The 21,695-nt window shown below is 34.6% G+C and overlaps 1 protein-coding gene across 3 annotated transcripts in view; it reads left to right on the forward strand.

The window, feature by feature from the left end:
- The window catches only part of ADAM23 (ADAM metallopeptidase domain 23), an 83,218-nt gene that overhangs the window by 13,950 nt on the left and 47,573 nt on the right, over positions 1-21,695 (forward strand). For all 3 annotated transcript variants that reach the window (XM_067298800.1, XM_067298801.1, XM_067298802.1), the window contains exons 4-9: positions 11,204-11,267; positions 14,606-14,688; positions 15,421-15,484; positions 17,834-17,906; positions 18,454-18,527; positions 19,430-19,495. In XM_067298800.1, coding sequence (XP_067154901.1) covers positions 11,204-11,267; positions 14,606-14,688; positions 15,421-15,484; positions 17,834-17,906; positions 18,454-18,527; positions 19,430-19,495 — 424 coding nt within the window. The remainder of the gene's footprint in view (positions 1-11,203; positions 11,268-14,605; positions 14,689-15,420; positions 15,485-17,833; positions 17,907-18,453; positions 18,528-19,429; positions 19,496-21,695) is intronic.

Consider the following 21,695-nt stretch of genomic DNA (forward strand, 5'->3'; position numbering starts at 1 on the left):
TCCTTATAATGATAGCCATCTTCCACCCCTGCTGTTTCTGACTCATAATGTTCAACTATTAAACTGTTTTCTCTCCAAAACTCACGCTAATATTTCTTTTTAAAAAAGTCCCACTTCTTTACATAAGACATCAAATTTGTAAGTCATAAGACTTATGACATCATAAATCATAAACACCCATAGGCAATCAGTTAAATAAGACCAGCCTTTGTATCTCCATTATGTTTATGTATTCAGCAAAATGCTGTCTTTTGTTACAATGTTGGATCATGTTGAATTTTAGCTGGCAGTTGTCCTGCTCATACTACTAAAGTCTTGCAAGAAGAAAAGACTGTAGACTTGAGCTGTTACATCCTATTAGCCAGAATAATCCAGTCTCTTGCACGTGGGATATGTACTCAAAAGCCAGAATAACCTTGAAATATGTTGAATATATATGTATCAGTTACTCTAAGGTGAGTTAATGTCACCTACTGTGTGTGTGTGTGTGTATGTATGTATGTATGTATTCTGGTTCTGTCAGAGTATTTTTGTCTCACTGCCTTTTTTTGGAAAGTTATTCAAGTGTATAAAGCTAAAATCAGAGGATGGTTGCTGCCTAGAAACACATTTTAGTTTTAAGTCTTCAGTTTACCATTGTTGGAATCTGTGCAGTTGTCTACTTTTTATATTCCAACTGCTGTTTAATAAAATTGGATATTCACTTACAAAATCTTAACTACTGTCAATGCAAGAAGAGCGGGTTGTAATCTGAAAGTTTCTGGACTTCACATGAATATGATTTTAGTTTAGAATAAATAACTTGCTGTTTTCTATCTTGCCTTAGTGCAGCAGGACAAACACGGCTTTAAAAAATTCAGCCTGTCAAATCTTTTGAATCCAGTGTGCTGAGGCAATTCAAACTTCAGATTTGTATGGCGCTTGAGTGGGTAATTAGCTCTATCTCTGTTGCCTAAGGCTTGTGGTAATGCCCTTTGGTGTTAAAACAAACCAAATAGTAGTTTGTTATCATAAAGATCCTTGCTGGTAGTTTTTGCTGACAAGACTTGGAAAAAATTAGAGGTTAGATTAGAAGTTTGTACTCTTTAACAAGGTGGGTCAACTCTGGGCTATTCTGAAGTATCAAACATCTTGCCCTTTGTTACACTTAAATGTTTGACCAATTTCAGGCTCTCAGCCTGATGTTATTAATGACATTAAGGCATAATAGTTGCAGATATGCAGATTATGAAAATAACTTGAATAGCGATACTTTTTTCATCTACAATGAATTAAGTAATGTTTTTAGCTAATGCTCTTAGTACAAAAATGAAAGATAATTGGATACTAGGGGGATAAAATTAATCCCATTTGAAAAGTAGAATTTTTTAAATTCAGCTATGATCGTCTGCCCAAATTGGATAAATTCCATATCCAACAAGTAATATTTCTGTAGCCTTGTCTTAACTCCCAACTTTTAAGAAAAATTCTTTAAACTATGTGCATTAATTAAAAAAAATCGTATTTTTGTCTTCAAACTTAGTGCTGTCAGTGCATTTGTGTAATCAATGCATTTGTATAATCAATGATCTATAGTACATCTGAACAATTTTTCATCTTTTATGTCATTTATATATTATATACATAAACACATGCGTGAGTGTGAGTTGATAACAAATTATTCTCTAATGATCTCTCTTTAACCACCACATGAAAGGCTTTTATGTTGTTACTCTTCAGTTAAAGGACAAGTGTTTCTATGCGCAACAGTTATGTTTTAAGCTAGCAGTTTTTACGTTCCCCTGCACTACCTAATACAAATTAGAGAGAAACTATGTTATCAAAAGCAGTGAATTAAAAATATCTACTTGCTGCTTTTTTAGTGAGGAGGGTAGTTAGCTGCAGTGTCTTTGGCACAGAAACAACAGTTTTTGGCTGATGGTTTAGCACCAGTCTTAACAAAGAGCCGTGCTAGAGCCTTCTTCCTCAGGGATTCTAGAGGTTGAGGCAAATACAAGCAATAGGGAATTCAGTATCTCAGCAGGATAGAAACAGAAACCAAAAAAAGCCAAGATGAAAGCAGCCCTCAAAATTTAGTTATTTTGGGGTAGAGGAAAAAAACAGAAAAACAGGCAGCCTAGTTTTTTCAGTTTTTTATTCTCTCCTGTAGAAATCCACCAAAATTTTCAGGAAAATGGATTCTCTTTTCAATGAAAAGGTTATTTGACAAAAATCCAGCATTTTTGGTATGAACTGTGAAAAAAAAGTTTGACCATGAGATGACATAACTATTTGAGACATTAAAATATGATGATTCTTGTGAGCAGTTGGAGTCTCAGGAAGGTTTGCTGGGCTGTAGTATGGGCTCAAAACTTCTAGCGTCAAATGATTGAGACGCACCCTCAAGATCTTTTTATCATGTAAGATTAGAACATCTGTATCTGCAGTCTCTGTTTCCAGCTCCTGAAATAAAACTTATATGTGGAGTATTTTAGCAGAATTTCTTTAGTCTATTTTATAAATGATCTCTAGCTTACATTGAAGTATGCAAAGCTAAAACAGATTTTAAACACTGTTAAAATTCTATAGTTTGCTATTATTATGTAGCCTTCAGATTTAACTGATTTAAAATGAGTTCAGAAGTCTGATGCTCTGCAGTTGCAAGATAGCTTAAAAGATAATCCCGTTCTCATGTGTATTATAATTTGTTTATAAAGAATTTGTACTAGTTGCTGTACTAGTAGGTGTAATGCTTCTTGTTTGCTTTTTTTGCTGGATAATTTTTTTTTTTTTTTGAGAAGCTTGAATTTGGTTATGATTTGATTCGATGGAAGAATATGCTTCATTGTTTTATAAACTGTAAAAATGTTTCTTGTTTTACTCTTTCAAAATGTTTTCCTGTGGTCTTATTCCATCTATACTGGCATGAAGACGACACTCATTTTAACTTAAGAATTAGGAAAGTGGAGATACAGTATGTGTAATGTAGTTCAAGTATATCTGTGGAGAGAGACCCTGATTCTGAGATGTTAGGTGTATGCTTAACTACATATTATAAGTAGTCCCACTGACCTCATTATGTGTAAATCTGTGCAAATTGGGTTTATAGTTGATTGTACATCTTCTGATTTTTCTCAGGGACAGAATAGCATAGATGATGCCACTGCAAATCTGAGGTGGGAATGAATTCTGGGAAGCCCAGTATCATTTAGAAGGCGAGATAAGATGGTCCTTTCTGGCTTGATAAGATATGAAATTTACCTCTTAGTGAAGTGCAACATTATAGCCAGTATATTAAAGCCAATCTTACACGTCAGTTTAAAGCTTGTAAGTGTTGTTAGTTTTTGTGTTGTACCTTTCCGTAGGGGTGAATTTCCCTTGAGCATAGCCATGGAGGAGATAACTTTGTTAGCAAAGTTTGGAAGGCAGTAGAACAGTAACTGTATTATTTGAGAGTCTATTTGATTCTTACTAATTTTTCCTCACACTTTTTTTAAAAATGAAATGGGAAAACTAGTAATAACTTTTCCAGAAGGAAAGTTCATATATATATATATATATATATATATATATATAAAACCTCCTCTTAAATGTAAATCCAAACATTTCCAGTAGTAAATGGATCCTATAAGATACACAAGCTGCATAAATTAAATATGATAATACTACTGTGGCAAAGTTAACTCTAGCTTTTTTTTTTTTTTAAACTTCTACTATAGATAAGATGCAAAGAATTCAGTGTTAGGATTGTACAACGATGTGTGTGCACTCTTGTGAGTATGTGCAGTCCTCAGAGTCTCAGCTGTAGATAACAGAGCTTTTCTGCCTCGTTTGCCATTCGCAGGCCCAGGACTGGAGGCAACCTATTCAAAGTTATCATTCACTTCAGTGGGCATTCCACATGCAAAAAGACTTGGAGACAGATACTAAATCCTCTCCATATTTTTCAAGACATAATAATGTGAAGATGATTTTGCTTTGTCTTTGCAACAGTTATAAAAAGCTAATGATGTGAAAAAACTTCCTTCTCAGTTATTGTATTCAGACATAAATTAAAAGAAAAGCAGTAATCGTGAGTACTGTAATACTTAAATATTAATCTATCTTCCCTGAATAGTTGCTTCTGTAATTTTGAGTCCTTAGTACAATTCTCTTGTAACTTCAGCTATTCTTTTCCATCTTGTCACTAAGGTTGTGATAAAAATGTGTATTTTATATGTGTACATGTGCATTTATATGTTCACTGATATGCACTGTCTGCTGTTCTGTACTCATTCACTCCTCCAGCAGTGCAGTAGGAGATGGCACAAATCCTTCTGCCACTGACCAAGAGCTTGAAAGTTTCTCAGCAGTATTCTCAGCTCCCTGTTGCCTGCCTCTTTCATTCCTCCTAGGATGTTCCAGATTAGTCTTTTAATATTTTTTCTTTTTTTTGTTCCTATTTTTCTTCATCTCATCCCCTTCTCTTTGGCAAATGTTTATAAAATAAAGAGTGTGTATTTATTTCTCTGAATGTTTTATGGGAGACAGCTTATGATTTTAGCCACAGAAATTATGTTGCTCTGTCTGACTTTCAAGCACTTAAGTTTTGGATTCCTCTGCACTAATTAAGCTATGCCTGCTGTGCAGTGCCTGAGTAGAGTTGTGCCACATAAAAGAACTATCCTGAAAATCTTTGACTGAGTGCAGAGCCAGTTTCAACAGAGTATAGGAAAGCAAGCATAGATTAATTTGAAATGCCACCTTTTTTCTTTATTATGAATGCTGATGCTCTTGAAGTATGTTACTGCATGGGATCTGGGAGCCTGTGAATTGAGCTGTCTTAAAGAATTTGTAAAGAACTGAAAGGATACGCTGTTTGTTTTTTAAAATGCAAGCACTGACGTTCTAAATGTTAGCCCTTTTGTCAGACCAGTTGTTTGTGAAGCAAAAAGGCTATGTTCTGTGTTCTCCTCATCCTGGAGATATTCTGGTGTGGGTCTCCCACCATTTTAACCACGATCTTGAATGCCTGTATTAGAAGAAATAAATAATAATAAAAAAAACCTCCTGCATCTAATTTGGATTTTTATTTCAGTAATAAGAGTTGGTTTAATTTGGAACAAGACATTTGGTTTGTGAAATTGGAAGGACTGTTTTCAGTGGACACAAAGTAACAGCACATGTTGAGCATCCAGCCAATTCTAAAGAGGAAAAGAAACTCAAGTTTTGCCTGTGTATAGAAAGCTTGATTTAAATGATGGCAGCTTTGGCAAATATGATTACCACTGAATGAGAACATTCTGGCAGGGACAGTAGCCCTCAAATTTACATCACAGGTTAATAAGATTCATATTGATAATTCAAAGCTACCTGTTATTCCAGCAAGTGATGGAGGAAAGGGATCGATTAAAATGCAGTATTGAATGAGCTTGAACAGCTGTTTAAAATCTTTATTTTGTCAATTGCTCTTCTAGGCAAGTACTGCCACAGCAAATTATGTTGAGGTATTTACTGTAGCACAGTCCTTATCTTTTGTAATATTGTCGAGCAGTTCATTTTTTCAGATCCTTTAAGCAACACCTGTTTAAAGCAGCTTGGTCTTCAGTGCTGTGATAAAGGGAAGTCTGGTGGAAACTAGGAAAGACAATGTTCTCAATATTCTGAAGAACTCTTCAAGCTCCTGCTTTCACAATGGTTGCTGAAGTAGCCAACAAAATATAGTATACTCCATTCTCAAAAGGAGAGTTTGAAGATATAATTAGAGGAAGGATGATGAGGAAATTTCTTTTCTGAAATCACTTGGAACTGACTCAAGGATTCTGAGGGGGGGAAATTATTCCAGAAAACACTCTGGTGCTTTCTCTGGTATAAGACTTCACAACATGCTTTCCCTTAACCTTTTCCAAAGATCTTTTCCCCATTTGAGGAACTCTTAAAAATACCCCAAAGATTACATAGGGAATTACATTCCTATTGTCAGTCCATCCTTTTCTCTTTCTGAAAAGACAACCCAAACAAAAATGCACAAAGAGCAAGAGCCAGACAGTGCATGCAGTGATTTTTAAATGGGTGTACTGTTTACTGTTGCAGAATCGTTATGGTATTAACAGCAGTAGTGAGTGGGGGTGCTTAATTTCATTCCATAGTTATAGAGAAATTGCCCCTTACATTTTCGTCTGCATCATCAGTGGTTTCTTTTAATTTTTTTTAAACACAGATGCTTGTTTCAAAGCATCACACTTTGATTTTTAAGCTTCTTGAAGATTGTGTAAGAAAAAATAGTGAATCCTTGTTGCATTAAAAAAAAATAAATTGCAACATATTTCTTCCTTTGAGGCAGTCTTGTCAGAGCAGCTTCAAAAAGGCAACAGTCAACTAAAGATTACTGCAAATCCATAGTAAAAACTTATTTTAATAATAAGTGGCCATAATAGTGTTTCAACAAAACTTGCAGATATAATAGAAACAAGGCTATAGATGGTCATTTCATTAGAGGATTTTTTCTTAATGATCTTTCATCAAAATGCTGTAGCAAGGTCTCACTTTCTTTTTTGTACCTTTTCATGCTGCTAAACTATGTCTGTCAAATAAATGGGCAAAAACATTTTATGTATTTTCTGTTAAGTAATTCACAAAAATATTCTGAACTTGGTTGTTCAGTCACTGGTACTGAGCTTGAACCACCTCAGAATACTTAAAAACTCATTCGTTGGTAGTAGGCTAGCATAAACATAATTTAAGAAATGTGCAAGGAAGATGCTTCAATTGTAGCCTGATTTGTCACAGGCTACGTGCTAGGTTCCTGGAAGATAACTTGGTTACTTGTGTATGAGACAGTTTTTAGTCATTTCATAGGCTTTACTTAGCCAAATCAAGTTTTTTCCTAAGGTTAGTTGGATGTCAGCTTGGGCAAGCCACTTGTCACACTGTAGCTCTCCTGCTAGCAGCAGCTGCAGCAGTGGAATGTGTGCCAGGGAGGTGGATGCGAGCTGTTTGGAAAGGATGTGCTGCTCAAACAGCTGTCCTGTGTCTTCAAAGAAGGCAGCTACCAGGAAGGCCGTATCCCTTTGCTGCTTATTTAGCTTGTGTCTAAAGCCATCTCTCAATATAATTTGGGTAGAAGAGCTAGTGATGCAGGGCAGCTCAACAGAAAAAATTATCCAAGACATACAAGGAGGGAACTGTAGAAAAGATCATAGCAGACTACACCTTTTTTCATTCAGCCTGTCTGAATTTGTGTTGCAGTTTGAAATAAGCATTCATTGTAAAGCATCATCTGTATTCCAGACTTTTTTAATGCAGCCTGCATACTGGTTCCCATTACATCTGCTAGAGGAGTGTGTGAAATTATAGGTCTTCTGTGCATCTGTCTTTCATGATGGAGAAAATGGTTAAAAATTATTTGGGCTGTGTTCATTTTTTTTTCCCCAAAGAATTTCCCCTTTCTTTTCTCAGATTTAAAGCATTAATAACAGGTAGAAACTCTGGTAGACAAAATCTGCAATAGCAGTTTTACACTTATTTTTACAGCCTTTATTATTCCTGATATTAGGCCCTAGCTTTAGCAAAAGGGAGAACAAGTTCTGTTATCCAAATTCTGTCTTTTTCTTTGCAGCAGCAATGGAACGTTTTCGCTGAATTTCTTAGTTCTAGTCTACGTTCTGTGGTATCATGTTTCAATATTAATCACTTAGTAGAATATCATATTACAGATGTCTCTGTGCTGATGTTACTGTCCATCTTGAGAGCAGGACTGAAACCAGCTTTATTAAAGGAGCAGTCCCATCCCCCCCACCCCCCCACCCCCCCCCAAAAAAAAGCTCATGGTTGTTGCAGATTTGCAGCATATGTTGAGGGATTTCTGGACAATTGGATGTAAGATATTCTTCAGGATGTTTGCTGGTGTAGACTGATGCTTGAGCTAGGAATAATTGATATGAGATGAATATGGCCTGAATCAATATAATATTCTCATTCCTCCTCTCCCCCCTCCAATTAAACTATAAGGATTTCAGAAAATGAAAGAAACTACAAATAAATGCAAATATCTGTAAGTGGTCCAAAGTGTGTGGTAGGTGGCTGGCAAAAATCATATCACAAGCAAGGTAGAGGCATATTTTAAGGAGATGTCTACTGATGTCTTTCAATTAGGTGTTCAAAATTATAATTGCCCTGTGGCAAATGTTATGCCTTCGCAGTATATTGATGGTTATGTATGACAAGCTTAAGAACATATTAATGGTCAGAAACTAGTGTTAAATATCCTTTTTTATGATAACACAAGACTGCATGAATGGGTTTGTGAAAGAGCATAAATAGCCTTACAGTAGCTTTTCTACACCAACTTCTAGGTGGTAGATACTATGTTATGTTTGGCAAAAGGGTGGTTCACAAATTAAAGTTGCATTTTGTTACAGCATGACATTTGGGGAATATATTATGGATAGCAGGCTCTAATTTTCCTTGGAAGGAATTTTCTCAGCGTAGAGTCATCAATATGCCTCATATCCAGCTGGTCCGTAGGACAGTAGGGATGGTAAATCAGCCGTGAGAACAGTGTAGAGACTACTGAAAAAGCCAGTGTTTGCTGTATCCTTGCTTTATACTCGTGGGATACAGGAATATTGCATCACAAGCATGTCATGTCAGATACCCTATCATGTGGGCTATTGTGTTAACTACCTAAAGGATGAATCCCTTTGCAATTGGAAGTAATGAGAAGGTAAAGAATGGAGTAGGCTGTCAAATGAAGGAAATGATTGAGTTATAGTGGCTCAACTAAAAGTGCAAAAAGCACTGGAGAGCACTGAAAGCAGTTCTGAGGTCAGTCTCATAAGGAGAGTAGAAGAGGGCCAAAAAAGGAGGTGAGAAAGAGTGCTAGATTTGGAGATAGGTAGATCAGTCCTGTTGCTGGTGTTGGTTTGAAGAAACCAAACAGTGGATTCAAATAGAAGTGTCTGTAAAAATGTGAATCCAAACAGGCGGTGTTAGTAATCTCAGGGTCTGCAGGTGTCTTTTGGGAAAAGTACTTACTTTTTTGGTACTAAAATAGGAAAGATAAAGCAGCCAGTGACACTGGAGAAAAGGTTCTGATTTTAGGCAAGAGCCAGTACTGAATTGAAATTAACTTTTTGTGAATGTAAGGTGAGGCCAGTTTGTAACAGAGAAGCTTACGACCTGTGCATGTAGTAGTATCAGGCAACAAGTTCAAGCAAACAGCTTCAAGACTTTAACTTTCAGCTAGGAAAAACTTATGCACAGCACTGTGAACATTACTTTCACAAGACAAGCAAATTTATTACTGGTTTGTCAGTTCAACTTCACTTAGAACAATGTGAGACTGTAAATTCTGTCAGTGGGCTGCAATGAAGGGTTGAACAAAACCGTACAGTTATAAGCACAGAATAATTAAGGTTGGAGTGGATTTCTGGAGGTTGTCTTGTCCTGCTCTTTCAGATTGCTCAGTGCTCTTTCCAGTTGAGCACAGAGATTTCTCAAATTCTCTGGGCCCCTATTATAGTGTTTAATCATCCTCTTTTTTTTTTTTTTTTAACTTATGTCTAATGAGAATTTCCAGTTTGTCAGTTGTCTCTAGTCTTGTCTAGACTATCCTAGTAGGTAGTTGAGGACAGCCAACCTTTTGCTTCAGAATAACAATGATTCAGAATAACAATGAAAAATATAAAGAAAAGGGCATTATCAACACTTAGAAGTTTAAGTGCTTTGTATAGGCAATTCTGTTTAGAAGCTTCAAACCTTGCCACATTAAATGTAGTGAATGTTTGTATTATACTCAAGAGTTTATGCTATTTATGAAGTGTTTGTATTGTTTTGCAGAAAATTTATAGTTTACAGTGATCCAAATAGAGAAAGTTAAAAATGATTTTATACAATTGAGTTTATTTTTAAATCTGCACTTTAAAAGTAAATCTATAAGATATTGCTATCAAAATGAAGGTTAAAACAAATGATGAGAATTTGGTGATTATCCATGGCTGTTACTGTTGGCTTTGCATGTACACAGAGTGCCCATATTGTGGTCTCCTCAGTGCCATGAAAAATGACTGCTAGGAGAACCATTGATAACTGAGTTCTGCAGGAGCTTCTCTGATAAGTATAATGCCTGATAAATGCAGCATGAAGAATAGATTTTATGAGCCAATAGTCCTGGAGTAAAAGTGTTATAAGGATTGCTAATAGCCTCATTTGAGTTTGAGATACCCATTATTATAAGTTGGTTTTGGTCATGAATTCCCATCAGAACTATTTTGTCAGACCAGGCTTCCGTAAGGATGTTTTTTTATTCATAGCAGCAGAATTTTTCTTTTCATATCTGTGCTACAATCAGACCCTTTCATGAATTTTTTATTTGGAAGGGTAAAGGTTCTTAGATGCCTGAAAAATGCTGAGTATTTTAGACCATATTAAGTAAAATACTTATAATGCATACCTCATGGTGCCAGTAAAGATGTTTAACTGTTTTGCTGTCCCCAGGCCAGTATGTTCCAACTCTGATAATAACTGAGTTTTTATTGTGAGTCGAAATGTGAATGGGGCATTGAAGCTATCCCTGGATATACACAGGCTACCTAATGTTGTTTTAAAAAAAGAAATTAAGACTGCAAATTTTTTTTACAGTATGGGGATTTTTTATTCTTCAGAAATGTTGTGTTTTGCCAGAATGGTTTGGGAAGAACTAAGAGTGAGAAGAAAAGATGAGAGGAAGAAAAAGGATTTTTTTTTTTTTTTTGAGAATGTTAAAGTTTTTAGAAAAAGTTCAATTTTTGCAGATGTGGATGAAGTACAGATAAAAGTATACAACTTACTCTTGTCTTCAGGACAATCATGTATGTATTTATCCAGTCTTACATATATTTTGTATCATTTTTAGATCAAATATAAAACTTATTTGGAAACAACAAACTAAACATACATTTTGTCTATATCAGCAGCAAACAAAATACAAAAGCTATTGAATTTTTTTTCCCCATATTTAAAAGGCTGATAATCTTACTGTAAAGCTAATATAAAGGCAATTACATTGCAGAATGAAATTCCTGTCTGAAACATGCTCTGCATCATAGTGCATCAGTAAACCATTGGACACAAGCTGCTTGATTTTTTTTTTTTTTAACCAATTTACAAGGAAAGAAAAAATGATTTGAGGATTCTAACTAAAATGAGATGAAAATAGAAAGAATATTTATTTTTTTCTCATCTTGATATTTCCTTTTCTTGACAGTGATTTGTTATCTTCCAATTATGTGGAGATTCACTATGAAGATGGAAAGCGGAAGTTTTCTAAGGTATTGTGCTCTGAAAATACAGCAGAATTGTCTTTCTGAAGGAACAGTGCTAATACAGCGCTTTTAAAAAAAAAAGTTTTACAAGACTTTTTAAAACACCAGAAACCTTTGTCCACACACATAAGGTAACTGTGGTCTGATCTTGTAAAGATTCCTCAGTTATACATGAAGAATTGTGCAACAAGGAAAGCTTGGAGAGCAGTGATGGGTGGTAGGACTGAAAAAGATCCAGACATTGCCAGACCAGAGTAGGTTTTTTTTTTTTTCCAGTTGCCTTTACAAAAAGGTTACCATCAGTATAATCTTCATTAATTATTTACTTGCCCTTAGCACAAAGTACAAGGGTAAGTGATGATGGAAATTTAAGACAAACAAACAAACAAACTTGCCATGACTTTTCGTTGCAAGAATTATACAGTTGTGAAACAGAAGATAAAAGCCTGGGTGAAACCTTCACCTCTGGAGCTAGTACAAAACCTGTGTATTACTTGACACCCAATTACTTATACTTGTCAAACTAGCTCCTATATTGAATTCAGTGGTATAGACAAGTGATCCAAAGACAGAGATAAAGTTGTGCAAGATACTTCAGCACAGACTAAGGGAACCAAAATAAACTTTTAGTTTGCTGTTGTACCAAAGTGAAGCTTGGTAGGCTCATAGGAAGGTTATAGAACACATTTCCATGAAAGCTTTTTTTTTTTTTTTTTTTTCCCCAAAATTTGGTACAAATACTAGACTATTTGTTGTGAGCTTTTTAAAAGTGAAATACATCACTTTATGTAGAGTGGAGGAAAGCAAACATTCAAGTTGCACTTATGCCTTCAGATCAAGATGAGACTGTTGCTTATCCAAGTATTAGATGTCTAATTGATTGTTTTGACCTTGTTGTAGAAAATCTCAGACAGAATGATATCTCACAGATTAGGGTGAAGTTAGACAATTATATTGCAGTGTAATTATTACAATATACTGTTTTGTTTTCTTCCATTAAAAAAAGAAATTGCTTCATGCACCATATTAAGGAAATTGTTTCATTTCAATAAGACTTAATACTCTGGAGAATGAGCAAAAATGCTAAATGAAGCAAGAAAACAGTTCCTTCTGGCATTTAGACAAGCTCATGCAATTGTCAGCTGCAGCACAAACATTGAGCACTGCAGTTGCTGAATCATGAATCTGACTGGAAAATTTTATTAGAATTTTAGACTCAGCAAATGGGCTACCTTTGCATGCTGCAGTAACTTGATCCAAACTTCCTAGGGGATGCTTTCTGAATCGATTGATTTAGAAACAGTAATGGAGCTCCTGAGGTCACATTAATCCACAGAAGGCTTCATTGTAAGTTCAGAAAATATACACACAATTTCTGTAGATCAAGTAAGGACTGTATCCTAAGCTTTTACAATATCTTATAATCCTTTTTAGACTTAGTTAAATAATAGATAGTTTTGTTTCCTGATGATATAAAGAAGTGAGACTGCATTTTCTAGGAAGCCATAGTGTACTATAAGAGTGAAAACACTGAAGAACAAACAGTATTTTCTCACTCACATGAATATCTTTAGTTTTCAGAAAACTACTTGTGTGAGAAAGATGATCACAATTTGATTGTTATAAAGCATTGTTTATTCATTCTCACTGATGGAAAAGTAAATATGTAGCAATTGCTTTTTCTGTAATATATGGATTTAATTGTGCACAATAGAGTCTATTAGAAATTTCATTCAGAATCTGAATAGCTCATTAAATGAGATGCAAAATGGAAATAATATTGTGCTTAGTTAAACAAAGGTCTTTTACATCTTTGGTAATTCCTTGAGTTAGCATAATTGCAGAAGCTATGAGTCTAATACGGTTGTTGGAATTCAGATGACACGTGACATTTGCCAGAATTAAGAATATTTTGATGATAAGCAGTATGTTTTCAGACAACATGTGAGAGATGCAACTGTACTAAAAGGTTTTTAATGAAATTTTTGAGAACTTTAATCTTTAGTTTAGCTGGGATTGTTGTTGACAGACATTAAAGACTAACTTCTTAAATGAGGTAAATCATTGTTTTCCTCATCTTAGCTTCACTGACCTGTAGCAGCAGAATTTCTGGTATTTAAAAGCTTCTACATTCACTAGTCCTTTTTCTTAAAATATGTTTTAGAAGGCTTTAGTGTTGTGTGGTGGTTTTTTTTCTAAACATACATAGCCTGAACAGTCTGTTAATGTTGCTCCTGATGCTTTGTTTCTGTTGACAGAAAATAAATATACTCTACTTGCTTACTTGATTGAATCATTCATGTGAAGCCAGTTGTTTATTCTGCCCTTATTCACAATAAGTAGTTCTGTAAGTCTCTAACAGTCTAATCAATTTATTCCTCAGTTGTTTATAGGATTTTAAGGATTAGTAATTCTTCTATCCAGCAGTAAGGATAGAATTAATTTCTGTATTGGGACAGAAATAAAGAGTTTAATAATCTGCTATGTGGCTGCCTATAGTATGTAATCATTAAGATATGCTAAAGACTTTACTTTTTTGTACATACTTAGCTGTTTACAATCAAAGTAATAAAAAACTTCAATGCAGTAGAACCCAACTTCCACTATGTGGAGAAATTAAATAGTACAGATTTAGTACGAAGAAGACAACCAGAACATTTAGAGAAAAATGACACACTGTGAAACTCTAAAATGTCCAAAAAATCAGAAATTTTAAAAAGGTCCTCATGAAACTATTTTGACACTAGGAGTTCTTGTATGTGAGCAGATGGTGGCTTGATAATGCAATTATTTCTGAATTTCTCATCTGAATAATTTATGTATTGTAGTCTGCTGTCAGGACTTCTTCCTAGAAGAGCTTACTAGCCTCTGTGGTATAGAGTCATGCTCCCTCTTTCTGACTCTGTGAATCTTTGTATTTTCTACAGAATGGAACAGCTTCAGCACGATTGACAGAGAGTGCTCCAACACAGAATAGCCAGTAGCTTTGGAGATAGAGCATGTTTTTAGGAGGCAGGTAGATACCAGTCAGTGATCTGGGAAATTATTCAGGAGTTGTGAAACCTGGGTGGTGCTGAAGTCATTAGCCAGAGAGGGCCATTTTCATATAATGGTCTATACTTTAAAAAGAAAGCCACCGCAACTCTGTTTTGTGAGGATCCCAGTCTTGTCACTCTGTTAGGTGTATTCTGAGCATTTAATTTAGCAGTCACTCCTTTCTCTGAAACTTTATCTGATACAAGATGTTAGGTATTTTTCCCCTTGGTTTTAAGCAACATACATGAAATCACAGTAATTCTGTGCTTGTGTGTTTTGTTTTGTTTGTTTGTTTTTAACATTATTAGGGTGGAGAGCATTGTTACTATCATGGAAATATCAGAGGTATCAAGGATTCTAAAGCTGCTCTTTCAACTTGTAATGGGCTTCAGTAAGTGTGCTTTCTCATTGTTCAAACAAGACTATTAGCTGATGACTACTCTTGGGTGTTATCTCTTAATGTGTGATGGACTGAAATTCTACATGCCCAAAGATTTTGGTGTTTTGAAATACCAGTACCAGCTATACCAAACTGCTAACCCACTTTTTAGTATCATCAGGATTAAGATTTTTGATACTGTCTCATGAAGCCTTTGAATATGGTAAGTACCAATAAATATTTCACCAAGATGATTGACTATGGCAGAGTATAAACAAGAATTGTACTTCAGCACTTTGTATACTCAGTGTTCATGTATGATTATATCAGCCTGTTGAAAAACTGATCTTTTTGTTAGGTCATGTAAGGAAAGAATGTAAGAAATAGTCCTTACTAGGATTAGTTACTGTTAAGTATAACTCAGCTGATGATTATATTCTGCATGCTAATTTCTGTCTCAGGACTGCCTGTCTCCAGGGTCAAATCTTTACTCTCTTTGGTGTTTTACCATTACGTTCCTATTAACATACAATGTTAGTCCATTACAAAGTACCTGGTCTATCATAAAATTAATTTTGCGTTTTAGCCACATTTATTAGTAGCAATTATGTATAGGATTTATTTTAGTATTGATCAGTTTTTCAGCCCTAAGTTTGGTTTCATCTCACCAAAAGTCATATACTGGAGTCAAATAAATTCCTGTGATAATCCTAAATCTCTGTTTTCTGTTTCTCCATGTTTTAGTGGCATGTTTGAAGATAGTACTTACTTGTACTTGATAGAACCAATGAATTTGACCCACAGTGCAGTAAGTTTATTTCAATCTGTATTTTTCTTGGTTTGAGAAAGAGATTGCACAAGGAATAGCAAATAAAAGTATTAGAATAAATCGATAAATGAGTCATCTCTGTCATGCATTCATATGAAAAACATATTCTTTTAAAATACCTAGTTGGCATTTATTTAAGGCAAGAACTGTGCAAATATGAATTATTTAAGATTTTTCTCTGCTTTTTTTAATCATTCCTTTTCCCGTCATTGTTGATCTTTTAGATGTTTGATTGTAAGATTGTTTCCATAGCAAATGGTTACGGACTGGCAAAAAGCGTATATAAATTTGATCTGTTACTTAAACTCAAGGATTTATAAATTCATAGAAGGGACTTCTGGAAGTCATCTGATCCATCTCTTTCTCAAAAAAGCTGGATCCAATTTTGAAGTTGGGTGAAATTGCTCTTTGATCTACCATGTTTCCACAAGGAGCTTAATGAAGTAGATAATTATACCTGGGTATCATACAGCTTGTAGGTCTAAAGTTTATGCTCACCATATAGCTTAAATTATTCTGATCCAATCACATGAATATGCTTGATCAGCATTTGGGACTGTTTTATGCAAATGTCTTGTTAACTGTAATTATTTTGGTACTTCATCTTAAGTGTATTATAATTTTACAGCTATTCCTAAAATTTTGACTGTTAATAGAACTGACTACATTTCATAGATAGTACGTAAAACCAGGTGTGTTTCAACCTCTTGAATGGTTCAAGGATTTGAACGATTTTCAAGAAAATGATTTTGCAGCATTGAGACTGGGAATTCTTAATGTTTATACAGTATCCTATTTGGTCTGTAGGATGTATTATAGATACTGTATCATAGCTCTCAAGCTTGTCTCTCCAGTACTTGCCAGTGTATGATAAATAACATAATGTTGTAGAACTGTTATGTTTCAGTCACTGTAAAGCTGAACTTAGAGTCCAGAGAAAGATCTACAAAATCTTTGACTCTTGACACTTTTAAAGTAGACGAGATTAACATTCAGAGGGATCAGTATCATTTGGATGGTCAATTCTTGGTCTGGAAATGAAACTATGGAAATGACACTTTGGAAAGTATTATACCTTGAAAAGACTGATGTTTCTCAATGTCCTCAGAAACAATATTATGTGCCATGTGGTAAGCTATATATTGCATTTTGATGTAGCACATCGAAATGTTATTTTATACAACAGTATTCATATAGCAGGCAGAGGACAATTTCACAAAATTGTGTTTTCTTGCATGAGTGGACAGAAAATTAGGAGGCTCTCTTCAAGGAAAATAGGATCTCTCTCAATGTATTATTTCAGTAAAACTGAAAGTAGAGCCAAGAATACCCCAGGTTCTATAAACTGTCCTGTAAGTACAATGCCAGTTATAAAAATGAGATGCCATCTGTGAAGTCTGATGAGGGCTCAAGCGGAAATTTGAACCATAGGAGGACAGATTAGATGAATGTTTTTCTCAGAACTGCTGAAGATCAAAATAATATAGCTACAGAGAGCTCTCAGAGGCTTATCTTTGATTGTACTATGTGAGATAAATCTTGGCCACAGCTAATATCAATTTCAGTATGTGGTTTAGTCAGCTTGATTAACCTTAAATATGGTAGATGCTATATAAAATAAATTCTGTTCACAGAAACCCAGGAAATATGTGCAGTATTTTCCTTCAGTGCATTAAATATTTCTCACAGGATTTGGAGAACAATAGTGTCCTACGCTTTGAAAAGAATTGCTTCTTTGGCCTAGCTCTGCAGAAGAGGTTTTAAGAAAGAAAAGATAGGTGTATTCTAGAGCAGATACCAAAATGTGGTAATTTGGGGCATATGAGGCTTCTAAAGAAAACATGCATTAAAAGTGTTCTCCTTTTTATTGGAGTATTCAACATTTAAACCAGGCTAAAACAGAAGATATTGCTTAGTTTCTTGCATTTTGCTGCAATTAGGAAGCTACATTTCTGTGATATGTATTAACCGTATGCTTGCTTTTCATCTGGCAGAGGAAGATTTTGTCTAGGTACATAGTCTTTGATTTATTGGAAAAAATGTTTTGTATTCTGTAACATTAAGGATTTTAAAGGAATTTTTTCAAGTAATCTCAAAGACATCTGTTATATTTCAGTTTTGTAGGCCAGAGAATGGGCTGAAGCATAGAGGCTCCATGATTTGCTCAGGATTGCAGACAGATTGCTTTAAATTGGTACTGTGTCAGATTGGTACTATAGTTGATTGCATTTTATGGAAAAATATTAAATATGATAAAGAGTGAAGAAGTGCCTCACTTTACCTTGACATTATTAATAAGAAGAAAATGTCACATATTTTTCTTGCCAGGAAAGTAAAAGCAGGCCGCATAGCATCCAGAGAACTTACGGAACACAAGCCTCTAAACAGTTGCAAGATCCTGGTATGTTTTTGCTGATGTTCTGAATTTTTCCATACTGGAAATAATTGTACGTATGACTTGAACAATTTGAATATTAGGCTAACATAGCCTATATTCAATTGCTGATTATTTAGAAAAACTTAGAGATAGTAAACTGACTTTTTTTTTTTCCAATTACTACAATGGAATTCAGAGCTGTTGAAAAGCAGCCGAAAAATTTCCATCCATCAGTGCTTGTATTTAGCTTTCTTCTTCAAATCTTTTAATTTAATCAGTGATATTAATGCTGTTGAGGGCAAGAGATGAAAGAGAACATCTATTCTAAGCTCAGGTTATAGTCTTTTTACCTTGCCATGCATACTTTAATTCTAACTTTAGATTTCTAAATTACTTGAGTTTTGATAAATTACTTGAGTTGAGATACTTTGTTTTGTGGATTTTAAAGAATGAACTGTTAAATATCAAAGGTTATTCTAGTTTTGGTGATCTCAATCTGCTTTTGATTTGGATAGCATACACCAATAGTTTAAATGAATATCATGAAATTCTTAAATTCTATTTTCTACAGAAACTGAATCTAGTTCTGAATGGCCCTTCCTGTCTGAATTACAGTGGCTGAGGAGAAAGAGGAGAAAGAGAGCAGTGAGTAGAAGTGTGACCACTTATATTTAAAAAAAAAAAAAAAAAAAAAAGGCATTCATTTTCTCATTCTTTAGTTTTGCGTGAACATAGGCTTTGGCAAACAAATATCTTTTGATGCATTAAAATGTCACACAGTACAATTTTCAAAACAATAAGATTGTCCTTTAAAATTTGAATATTTTGAGAAAACGGTGACAGCAATACTGTATACCAAATAACAGAAGTTTAATAGTGAAAATGAGTTTAGAAAATGGTGAATTTTATGTTTTGAGTCTGCTTATGGACAGAGAATAGTTCTGGATGAAGTCTTGCTACCATCTGACTTTATTTTCATTTGGCTCATTATGTAACATGATCAGAGAAAAACTCCAAATGAGGTCATTCAGAATTGGGTTATTCAGAGAATGGAAGTGGACAGGTCACATGATTTGCGCATGCATATGTGTCAGAGCTAGTGGAATGCATGAGTTTAAGATTTGTTTATATTTCTGCACTGAGTTGTACAATACACAGTATATTTTTTGAGGCCCATCTATTTTTATTAACTTCCTCCTTAAGTCTGTGATGAATAGTACAGTAAACCAAGAGCTTTTAGTGTTTGAGATTTTTCTCCTTTGTGAAAATAAGAGAAACAATGACTTCTTCTGTGCCAAACCAAAAGAATTGACTCTAAATTTATTCCAAATGATGTGACTCAGATTCTTAGCCAGTGTCAATTATCATAACTCACAAAGTTAGTGGAGTTATGATGATTTACCCTAGTTGAAGAGCTGACCCAGTTTTGACAGGTTTACACCCTACAAAATATTTAATAGGATTATAATCCTGTTAAATCAACTGCAGTTATTTTTGAAAATTACTACAGCTTCCTGATTTCTCAAAATATGCCTTAAATCCATCAGGCATCTCGTGGTATCTTTGAAGAGATGAAATATCTGGAGCTCATGATAGTCAATGACCATAAAATGGTAAGTATATCAATTCACTGGTAATCTTCCTTTTGATCAGAATTTGTAGGTTGATGTACAGCACCATGCCTCATCAGCTTTTTTTGGCTCAAGTATTTTATATATCAGCAGTTACTACCATTTTACTGTAAGACAGTACAGGCCATAATAGTTAATAATGCTTGATGATATCTAGCATTTTCTATAGCACTTAAATATTCAAAATATGTCTGAAACATTTTGATATAGTATGTGTAGTTTGATATGTCCATAAACTATAGAGTTATGCAATAAAACTTTTCTGTCTGAAATACATACACTGTCAGACTGTAAAATTGCATCCTTTCTTTAGAGGAATAGAGGGAGAGATCAGAACTTGTCACTCAGAGTTCAGTTTTACTAACTTAAAATTGAATGCAGCAAAGCATATAGACAAAACTATCTCATTATTTTTCTTGGCTATTCCATGCTTATAAACAAGATTCATAATGAAGTACAAGATAGTTTCTTTGATTCAGGAAAGTGTTTGACATTTGTAATTTAAAAAAAAAGAAAAAAGGGGATTCTTTTTCCTTTTTGCCTTGAGCGATAACGGGGAAAAAAATCAGACCAATTGACATGTTATTTAAAAGTTACTGCTTTCACTACTGCTGCCAAGTAAGGTAAAGCTGTCAAAATGTCAGTCGTTGCCGCTGTAAAGAAGAGTAAATCAGCAAGGTGAGGCCTAGAAAGTAATAAGTTTTGTAAACCTCAACAACTATTTTAAGATCCTTTTTGAAAAACATCACAAGTGTCAGGATACCCAGTAGTATCACCAAAGAGATCAACAATGCTCTAACCTTAGATTTTTCTGCAGCCTAATGATTAAGACAGTATTTTCTAAGAGGTGGGGGATGCAAGTTCAAATCTCTTTGGTCAGAAGTGGGAGATCCATGTCCAATTCTCACGTCTTGGTCAAAGATTTTAACCGCTAAACTATTGGATAGAAGTTGACTGTTGTTGTTGCCACAGTCTGAAGTTTTGTAAAGTTATATATTATCTTCTCCTTCCGCCTTCCTTCCCTCAATTTTTTTCTCTGAAATTATTCTGTTAAAAATGCAGATGTCTCTGTAAACCTTAAAAAGACCTTTTTTCAGTGAGAATTACTGGGGAGAGAAGGGAAGATAGGCCAACTCTGTTCTTCAGGGACTTCCTTTTAAAGAGAAAGTAGATTAGTAAATCTTTCTTCATTTGTATCATATTTTTACATGATTGTCAGAAAAGCGGGAATAGGGAAGTAGCCTTTCTTGGAGGCATGATGAAAATGTGTGGATGATAAAAGTATGCTTAGGTGTACAGCAGAGACCAGATCTGCAAGCATTCAGAGAGATTCTCTGACTCACTTTTCTGACCTTTTTTCTTTTACCTAATTTATGGTTTAAAGTAAAGAATAGCTCATCAAAATCATGTCCAAAAAGATGCTTTGATTTAAATATTCGCCAAAAGAGTGACAAAACCTTGTTTTTTGCTGTTTGGGTTTTTTTCCCCTAGAAGGAAAATTTTTGACATCGAAGTTTTGTATTACAAACCAAAGGTGATAATTCCATTTATGATCTACACTATAGAAGTCTTATTCGTACGCTAGGTTGTAGACATAGGTTCAAAAGAAATAGCTGGGACTGTGTAATATTTATTTGTTAAAGTCCTAGAACATGTGTACCCTGTGCTGTGTTTTATTCTGGTGAATAGTTGTTTTTTGTACATTGGTAGATGGTAAGACTGCGTTGGTATTCTAAATATACAGGCTGGAGGACTTTTCTAAAGTAATTCTTTGAGTCCAATAGCTACATTTTAGCGAGAGCCATATCTATTATGGAAAAATACTCAGTGTGGGTTTAAAAGTTTTCTAGTGATGCAGAATGTTCTGCAACCCACAGCAAGTTACCCTAATAGCAACCTGAATGTACCTCATTTTGAGTTTGGCCTGGCCTTGTGTAGCTTTCTGGGCATCAACTCTTAGTATGACTTTGCTCCTATGTGAACAAGACTTCTTCTTTTTTTTTTTTTTTAAATATATATCAAATTGTGTAGATAAAACAGTTTCTGTTTATTTTATGTGCAAGTAAAATCACCTTTTAAATTTATAGAAATGTATGGAACTCCTTGAGTCTCTCATTCTACAGCATATTTTCCCAATACTGTATGTTGTTGTTTTGGACTCTCTGTCAACACTAAAGGAGGT

The sequence above is a fragment of the Apteryx mantelli genome, chromosome 6 (assembly GCF_036417845.1).
Source record: "Apteryx mantelli isolate bAptMan1 chromosome 6, bAptMan1.hap1, whole genome shotgun sequence".
Lineage (NCBI taxonomy): Eukaryota > Metazoa > Chordata > Aves > Apterygiformes > Apterygidae > Apteryx > Apteryx mantelli.